This window comes from Cyprinodon variegatus, unplaced genomic scaffold (genome assembly GCF_000732505.1).
Source record: "Cyprinodon variegatus isolate N-32 unplaced genomic scaffold, C_variegatus-1.0 Scaffold1529, whole genome shotgun sequence".
In the NCBI taxonomy this organism is placed as follows: Eukaryota; Metazoa; Chordata; class Actinopteri; order Cyprinodontiformes; family Cyprinodontidae; genus Cyprinodon; species Cyprinodon variegatus.
The window spans coordinates 6581-15277 of NW_015151982.1; the positions used below are offsets into that span (position 1 = coordinate 6581).

Consider the following 8697-nt stretch of genomic DNA (forward strand, 5'->3'; position numbering starts at 1 on the left):
GTCATCAGGCCCCACCGTCATCAGCCCCTCCGTCATCAGCCCCTCCGTCATCAGCCCCTCCGTCATCAGCCCCTCCGTCATCAGCCACTCCCCTGTCATCAGGCCCCCCCGTCATCAGCCCCCCACCACCACCAACTCACTGTTCTTGACGTCCAGGAAGGAGACGAGCACGGTGAGCAGGCCCGCCACGGCCACCTGGCTCATCAGCTGCCGGTCGCTGTGGTAGGGGCACAGCGTGAGCGTCCCTTTGCCCAGGTGAGTCAGACCCTGAGGAGCAGAAACAGCTGGGCCTCAGTAAGCGGTCGGTGGATAACGGCGAGCGGCTCCCTGGTCATCACTCACCTGCGCCAGGCGCACCATGAACAGGTTGTTGGGGTCTTTGGCGTGGTACTGGGCCAGCTGCCGCAGCATGGCCGCCAGGCGGGCGTTGTTTGTGCCTCAAGAGAAGAAGAAATGGGAGAAACGTTTCAGTGTGGAGTTCATGGCAGCGCCTCCCTCCCTCCCTCCCCCTCACCCCCCCACTCACCACTGCCCACCATGCCCATGGCGAAGATGGAGTTATGGGCGACCTCCGGGTCAGCGTCGTGGGAGAACTTGCTGAGGGTGTCCAGGATGTTGAGCCGGGGGTTGGACACGGAGATGAGGGCGAGGGCCAGCGGGACGGCCCTCCGCAGCGTGGGCTCGCCGTAACGCAGCTGAAAACAGAGCAAGGCTGAGAAACTAGACAGCGCCGACCTGAAGGGTCCTTAGATCTAGTTTTCTAGATCAGAACACCTAGAAACACTGACCAGGTGTCCAAATGTCCGCAGAGCCATTTCAGAACCAATCTCCTCCCCCATGGCGATCAGGGCGATGCCCAGGACAGCCACGCCCTGAGAGGACGACAGAAAGGAACTTCATCACTCCTCTTCCTCACACCTGCGTCTCTCTAAGGGACCTTTGATGAAGAGGAGCTGTGACTGTCACTTCCTCATCAACAGGAAATGACATCATCGGCTCCTTCAAAGGAGATCAAACAACCTGCTAACAGTTGCTCATCAACCACCTCCTGTCTGCAGCGTGGCTCATCTCTGACCTTTGACCCTCCTACCTGGTGAGAGCCCATGTCAGCCGTGTCCTTCTTGTCCTTGTCCTTCTTCTCCTTCTTGTCCTTGTCCTCCTCCTTGTCTTTGTCCTTGGCTTCGTAATGCTCGCTGCAGATGTGGAGAAGCTGCTGGACTTTCAGGACGTTCCCAGAACCTGGAGACACGGCGGCGGGTCAGTGGGGGTGGGGTGTGGGGGGGTGCCAGAGAACGTCCTCAGCTCACCTGCATAACCGCAGATGTCCACCAAGGTGTTGGCGAAGCTGCGGAAAGGTTCAGGAACAACCTGCAGAGCCGCCAGGGTGGTCTCTATAGCCTCGCCTTTCCCTGGAGAAGAGAAGGACCTTCGGTTAGCCAATCAGCAAGCGGCTCAGTCGTCATCATCATCATCACTGTGCCGCAGACCGAGGTGGTTGAGGCCCAGCCCCAGAGGCAGCCAGCGGGCGTACGTGTCCTTCAGCTCCTGCTCGTTCTTCTCCATGATGGTCTGGACGATGGTGGAGGTCACATCTCCGTTACACGAGCCCACAGCAATCATGCCGCACGCCAGCGCCGTCACTCCAACCACCTGCACGGGTTAGAACAAAGGCTGTAACCATGGCGAGCGGAAGCACAGAAGTGATCTACAGCAGACCCACCTCCATGCTGGACTTGGAGTCGCCCATCACAGGAAGCAGCAGAGAGAGGACATCTTCTCTGTTGGAGCCGGCGTAGGCCAGACCCAGCCTGAAAGCAGAGACACGCCCACATGATGACATCATGATGACGTTAGGAGCAGCCTTCAGAGCGCAGCACTTACCCAAAGATGGCGCCTATCCTCATGACGTTGCTGTTGTGGAGAACGTAGTCAGAGAGCAGAGCCAGCGCCGGGTCACACTCGTTCCTTACCCCTGAGTTCACTATGCCGCAGGCCAGCAGGGCACCGGACTGCAGCAGAAGAAGAAGAAGAGGTCAGGTGATCAGGCAGCGAAAGGTTCCGACAGCTCCTGGTCTGCAGGAGAAGCATTGATGGTTCTTCTACCAGCAGGATCATCGTTTGACTACAGAACCCGCAGCCCCCCTCGCCCCGATGGGGCTCAGCTGGCAGGGCGCCGCCCCCTCCTGCCCTGATGGGGGGTTGCCATAGCAACAGGCTCCATGGAGCTGAGAAGGACACCTGGGTGGGTTCCACCTGCAGCTAGATGATGATGATCCTCCTGCTGCGTACCTTGATGTAGTCCTCAGAGGAGTAGAGGTATTTATCGATCTGAGTCAGGCCGCCGTCCACGTCCCACAGCAGGATCATCCCCAGAGAAGCAGCCGCACTCAGCATGCCTGAGGAGGACAAATGGAGGCGTCACAGCAGCTGCAGCAGCTGAGCGTCTGGCAGCCATGTTCTGTGCGTGTTCCTACCGTGATCCTTGTTCTTGTACAGCCACTTGTTGCCGTCGTCTGTGAGCAGCTTGTCTTGTCCGAAGGCGGCGTTCACAAAGCCGTTCACAAAGGAGGAGGCCAGGTTCATCCGAGCGGAGTCCACCTGGGAGCCGCTGCCACCAAACCCTGCAGGAGAAAACATCAGCCGCTCAGAGAAGATCAGCGGGCTGCAGCCAGACCTCCACAGATCAGGACTCACTGTTGTTCTCCAGGTGGGTTTTGTAGATGTCATCTGGCACTTTGGGCTCCATGATGTCCAGCTGGAAGAAAGAAAACAGTTTGGCGTGAAGCTCTGCAGGCGGGCGGCGGCGGCGACGCTCTGTCAGCCCCTTACCTCTCTGGCCAGGGCCAAGAAGTTGCTGTTGAGCTGAACGTTGGACATGATCTCCGTCAGGTCTTCACAGTCCTCCACGTCTTCGTTCAGCTCTAAAAAGACGCCGTGGCGGCCCAACATGAAGGCCATCTGCTTCTGGATGACTCTGCAAACCAAAGGAGGTCATTAGGAGCACGGAGCTGCGCAGGCGGAGCCTCACAGGAAGTCCAGCTGCAGCTCACATGTCTTTGCAGGACGTGAAGATGTCCTCCACCAGCTCCATGTCGTTGAGCATGAGGGCCAGACGCAGGGCCTCTGGGTAGCGGCTGAACTTCCTGAAGATGTTCAGGGCACACCTGAGCAGCGCAGAGTTCTCCGGCTCAGGAACGTAGCTCACACAGCTGGAGACAGGAGGCCGGTCAACATGAAGCCTCACTTTGGAGCAAAGCGTGGGAGAAAAGCTCCACAGACCTGGTGAGGTACAGGCAGACCTTCCCGTAGGCGTTCTCGTCAATGTAGTCCTCCAGCATGTCCAGCCTCTCGATCTCCATCAGAAGGTCGCACGCCTCGTGCTCTGCGTTGTGCGCCATGTTGTACGGAACGATCTCCTCCACCAGCTTCAGCAGAGTCTGCTGCTGGCTCTTGTCGTTCTCCTCCACCTCCTGCCACTCTTTGGCCACCTCACCTGCCAGGTGCCTAACAGACAGAGAGCAGTGGTGACCTTTGACCTGCTGATGATCTAGTCTGGTTATTGAAGCAACCTTCCTGACGAGCAGCTGGTTCATCTAAACCCAAAGAAACCAGCGCCGCCTTCATTCATGCATCTGTTCCTTCTGTTCTTTTAAACCTTCAATCCTTGCTTTGCAAAGACCCGCCCTCTTCTCTCTCTCTGATTGGCTGGATCATTCAGGTTTTATTGGTTGAGAACAGCGTCTGTCTAACACCTCGAATAAAAGCGGATCCTTAGGCGCTCTACCTGCTGCGGACATGAAGAACTGATGTCACAGAGCGAATCTGTAGAGATCAGAACCAGAGAAACTAGAAGCTTTATAAAGATCCACTGAGATGTGTTTGACATCACCATGACAACCAGAGGCAGAGAACCGCTTTCAGAACGGATGGTGATTGGCTGAAAGCTGCACATGGGAGGCGGGGATCCAATCAGCTGGAGGCGGGACTGAGGGACTTACCTGACGTACTCATGACCCCAGGAGGCCAGCTCCTCCTGGGAGCTCACCAGGCGGTACTTCAGGCACTCGCGTTCGTTGCTCATGGTCATGGCCAACACCGACACCACGTCCGCACAGAAACGCTGCAACGGAAAACACACACATAGGGTGAGGCCAGGGGACGGTGCTGCCTGGGTTAGACCCCCCTAGGGTTAGCCTAGCCTAGGCTGGGTGCTTCATTCCTCCGTTCTCCCTCCCTCGGCGGTGAAACTGCAGCCATGTGACCCAGAGAGCAGACCAGGCTCACCTTGTTCTCTCCGGGGGCCATGCCTTCATAGATTTCCTTCAGCTTGGCGTAGTGCGGGCGCAGGAACTTCAGGGGCTTTGGGACGGAGGTCATGGAGGTGGTGGACGAGCGGATCTGTCTACGCAGTTCTTCTAAAGCTGGACGATACAAGGCCGTGTTCTTCTCCTGTAGAGAAATATGCCTTCAGATCCACAGATCCAGCAAGTGAACAAGCAGAGCAGGAAGCAGGACTCACACTCAGCCTCTCCACCATCATCTCCAGGTCTTCCTGGAGCTGCTTGTCTTCCTCTGACTGAGACATGAGGACAAAGTTACAACCATTGGCTGTGAAACATCAAAGACATTTGAACAGAAAAAATAAAGCAGTAAAACAATTAGTTGGTAAAATAAGGTTTAAAAAGTGTAACAGAGTTTATCATAAACAGCCTGATTCCTTATTCTTCTGTTAATCAACTCTATATAGATTCCATGGCTGCAACTAAATCTGTCAAACTCTGCATCTAAATATGAAGCAACTGTGAAGAAACTCTCCTCAGACCAACCAGAGAGGTTTCAGCAGACACTGTTCCAGCACGGCGGCGGAGGAGGAGCCCTGATTTCAGCCTGTATACAACTAGCTTATGAAAAAATATAGAAATGTACATCTGTGTCTGAACCGGCGCCCCACAGGACCGGCCCCCGCCCCGCAGAACCGGCCAGCTAGCGCAGCAACCCCATCCCTTCGGGACCGTCCCCCGCCCCGCTAGCGCAGCAACCCCATCCCTTCGGGACCGTCCCCCGCCCCGCTAGCGCAGCAACCCCATCCCTTCGGGACCGTCCCCCGCCCCGCTAGCGCAGCAACCCCATCCCTTCGGGACCGTCCCCCGCCCCGCTAGCGCAGCAACCCCATCTCGTTTTCAATCCATTTCCAAATCTTTGCCACGTACAGAATGAAGATGCTAACTATTATCCAGACAGAGAAACTGTCCTAATTAGATTGAAACAGCATCAGGCAGCCATTAGCAGGGTGTAATTGGTGTTTAGACTCACATCTTCAATCATAACTATCCTAACATGGACAATTTCACTCATTTCTGAGATCTTCAAAACACACAGCTCTTACAATAAATCTATGTTCCATATTTCTATAGCGGCTGTTTATCATGTAGAATGATGGAAGGAGAGATTGAAGGATAGAAGCTGAGGTGGTGATGGATGGAGGTCAAACACAGGCTGATGGATCCTTCTAGGTCAGGGGTCACTGCGCTAGCTGGCTGCTCATCAACAGTCAGCAGCACAGACACCCTCACCTGGACTGGAAACACCACCTCACTGGTCCAAAGGGCCCAGAAGCGCTTGGACTTCCTGCAGAGGATGGATGTATTTTGGACCTTGGCGTCATGAAAAATCTCAGAGTGGACCTCTTTAAGTTCTACCTGAATACCCCTGTACTAGATGCTCACCACTCCAATCTTTAATCTGATCATGTAGTATGTATGTAGCAACACGCAGTATATATCACGTAGTATAATAGTTTATTTCATACAATATATATTCTTGTAGTATAATATAGCTTATTTCATGCAGTATTCACACAGAGAGCCATGTAAGAGTGAAGCACACAGATTGAGGTATTTAAATGTTCTCTAAATGTCTTTATTGTCCCTCAGTGGGGAAACTGAGTCTCTGCATTTAATTCCTCCTCATTAGATGATTTCCGGTCAGTCAGGTCGAACCTCAGCATTAAAAACATCTATTTAAACAACCTGATATCATTTAACTGAAGGAAGCCTCGCTCTGTGTTATGATGCGCTGGGTTAACTGCTGTGTCATACAGCACAGCCCGCTAGCTGCTAGCACAGCCCGCTAGCTGCTAGCACAGCCAGCTAGCTGCTAGCACACGGAGCTGGCTAGGCTAACGGCAGCGAATGACGCTGAACTTTGCTCATTTCTCCATTTATGGCTCTTGAACATGTCGGCGCGCGCTAATATATTTGAGTAAAGTTTCAACCAAGCAGACTGAATGCGCCTCAGAGGCAGTAGTTAGCCCGCTGCACCCCGCTGACCGGTGAACCGCGGTGACTAAGGCAAATACCTGCTCCCAACACCCACCTCCTTCTAAGCCCAGTTTCAATAAAACTTCCCAGACTTACCAATTCCTGTTCCTCTTTCTTATCTTTGTCTTTCCCAGAGGACTGTTGTCCCTTTTCCTTTTCTTTATCCTTGTCTGTCGCCTTTTCTGAAGGCTTGTTTTCTTTCTTTTTTGGATCTTCCATGGTGGCAGCTAACGTTTAGCTAGAGGAGACCGGAGACCAAGGTTGACTTCTTCTGATGAGAGGAAACTCTGCGTGTTTCTCTACAGCGCCCCCTGGTGTCTCATTGATTATGCTACTTCAGGTTACATAAAGAGTGTCGGAAAATATCATTGGCGGTTTATCTCTAGTTCCCCCTCCATAAGTAACGTTTGCAGCGAACATTTTTCTTAAGATTTGCTTTAAAGACGGAGAGTTAAAAGTTTTTCTCTTTTTTTTCAAACATTTATGATATAACCGCATTTATAACATTCTCACATATAACATTTATGATATATGATATAACAGCTGATAATTCCTATGGATTTGGGCGGTCCATGAAGTATCCTGTAGCTGTTCATGTGACTGGACTTGAACGGGTCACATGCTTCAGGCTGTTGCTGTGGATCCATCATGGCTCTTCGGTGTGTGGCTGCGCTCAGCCTGCTTGCTGTGGCAACAGGTCGCTTCCAGGGATTCAGGAGAGGGAATGTGCTGCATGATCCCCCCCAGGGGGCTGAGTCTGAGGAGCTGTGGTTCACTCAGAGACTGGATCACTTCAACGGGGCAGACAGCAGAGTGTGGAAGCAGGTAAGTGTTGAGCAGTCAGAGGGCTGTCAGGTGTATCTGTAGAGCTTCCACTCACTACTTCCAGAAGTATTCACACCTTGGAACAAGTTGGGTTTGGATGAAAGGAAGTAAAACTTCCAACAATTTTACCAAATGATAATCTTTCAGAAATGATCTGATTAGTGAACTGATTCACTTTATTTCAGTATATTGTGAAGCCTCAGTGGTTTGTCATAAGTTGTAACTTCATACAAACTGAATATTAACTGTCCCCTGAAATCACTCTCACAGTGAAACATGGTGGTGGCAGCTTCATGCTGTGGTCTGATTTGATGGAGTGAGTTACTGTTGGAGGGCGCCGTAGACCCCAGAGCGGGGCATGGAGCCCAAGCAGAGTAGATGAACATGTGGTCCAGTCCACAGCAGCTCCCTGTCCAATAATAGACTAGAATCTATCGAAGTCCAAACCTCTGAAAAAAGCAGAAAAGTTGGAGCCTGGCGTGGCTGAAAAACGCACCTCATGCTTTTCTGATGTTTATTTGTGTAAATAGTGCTGCGTCCACGTCCTTCCCACGCCTCTGGAGGGACCGGACCAACCAGGAGCTGAACGGGTGCCGATAGTTTGGCTTGGCTCTGTTTTCATCTATCTCCATGTTTTCTCTCACAGAGATACTTCACTAACGATGCCTTCTACCAGCCTGGAGGCCCCGTGTTTCTGATGATTGGTGGGGAGGGCCCTGCTAACCCTGCATGGATGAAGGAAGGCACCTGGCTCACCTACGCTAAGGAAGTGGGAGCCCTCTGCTTCCTGCTGGAGCACCGTTTCTACGGGAAGAGTCACCCCACGACGTAGGCCAATGGTTAATGTTCAGGTTCCAGGGGTCGCCTACACGGTGCCCGCGGGCATCAAGGGGCCCCCTGGAACCGCCTGGGGGGCCGACAGCACAGCTCCCCAGAGGGCTAAGTTTGAAATGTTGCTGCTTTTTCAATCACGCCAGCATCTATAGAGATTTAAAATAACAATATTTAAAAGAAACATTGAAACAAAGGTCAAAGGTCAGTAGTCCTTTCTATGACTCTTAGTCTTCAAAAGGTCGGTGACCTCTGGTCCAGATGATTCGCCTGGAGACACTATTTGCTAAACATAGAAATATAGAAATGTCTCCTCTGCTGCGTGTAGATCTATCACACCAGGTCAGGATGGATGGATTCCCATTCACTGCTTCTCTATTCACTTTATTTCTATGGCTGTATTTTACAGCACATCATCTCAGGTTGTTTTCCTGAGATCATTTTAGGTTAATTACCTGCAGGAAATGATCCTCCTGGATGAACTGGAGTTGATGACATTTGTCTGGATTCAGTCCTTGATTCTTCAGACAATCCTCCCAAAAAAGTAAAAAAAAAACGAGTCCAGTCGATTGTTTTTTAACTTTCTTGGAATGACTTTGACCTGGATGACTGAGAATCTTCACCAGGATAGTATTCAGCAATCCCTCACACTAAGCATGCTTGTAGCGACAGTGGAGAGGAAAAACTCCCTTTGAACAGGAAGAAACCTCCAGCAGAACCA

At 52.1% G+C, this 8697-nt stretch overlaps 2 protein-coding genes across 2 annotated transcripts in view; one reads left to right on the forward strand and one right to left on the reverse strand.

Moving 5' to 3' along the window:
• The window catches only part of psmd2 (proteasome 26S subunit, non-ATPase 2), an 8072-nt gene extending 1482 nt beyond the window's left edge, over nucleotides 1–6590 (reverse strand). Inside the window, exons 1-19 of the mRNA XM_015403625.1 lie at nucleotides 6417–6590; nucleotides 4520–4576; nucleotides 4285–4449; nucleotides 3999–4120; nucleotides 3280–3504; nucleotides 3051–3209; nucleotides 2830–2974; nucleotides 2695–2755; nucleotides 2475–2621; nucleotides 2290–2396; nucleotides 1882–2009; nucleotides 1721–1808; nucleotides 1488–1650; nucleotides 1308–1409; nucleotides 1091–1239; nucleotides 789–872; nucleotides 527–695; nucleotides 343–437; nucleotides 141–267 (exon numbers count right to left, since the gene is read on the reverse strand). Coding sequence (XP_015259111.1) covers nucleotides 141–267; nucleotides 343–437; nucleotides 527–695; nucleotides 789–872; nucleotides 1091–1239; nucleotides 1308–1409; nucleotides 1488–1650; nucleotides 1721–1808; nucleotides 1882–2009; nucleotides 2290–2396; nucleotides 2475–2621; nucleotides 2695–2755; nucleotides 2830–2974; nucleotides 3051–3209; nucleotides 3280–3504; nucleotides 3999–4120; nucleotides 4285–4449; nucleotides 4520–4576; nucleotides 6417–6539 — 2416 coding nt within the window. The 5' untranslated portion in view covers nucleotides 6540–6590. The remainder of the gene's footprint in view (nucleotides 1–140; nucleotides 268–342; nucleotides 438–526; nucleotides 696–788; nucleotides 873–1090; nucleotides 1240–1307; nucleotides 1410–1487; nucleotides 1651–1720; nucleotides 1809–1881; nucleotides 2010–2289; nucleotides 2397–2474; nucleotides 2622–2694; nucleotides 2756–2829; nucleotides 2975–3050; nucleotides 3210–3279; nucleotides 3505–3998; nucleotides 4121–4284; nucleotides 4450–4519; nucleotides 4577–6416) is intronic.
• Nucleotides 6591–6886: 296 nt separating this feature from the next.
• Nucleotides 6887–8697, forward strand: part of LOC107103795 (putative serine protease K12H4.7) — a 26787-nt gene continuing 24976 nt past the window's right edge. The window contains exons 1-2 of the mRNA XM_015403622.1: nucleotides 6887–7145; nucleotides 7792–7974. Coding sequence (XP_015259108.1) covers nucleotides 6969–7145; nucleotides 7792–7974 — 360 coding nt within the window. The 5' untranslated portion in view covers nucleotides 6887–6968. The remainder of the gene's footprint in view (nucleotides 7146–7791; nucleotides 7975–8697) is intronic.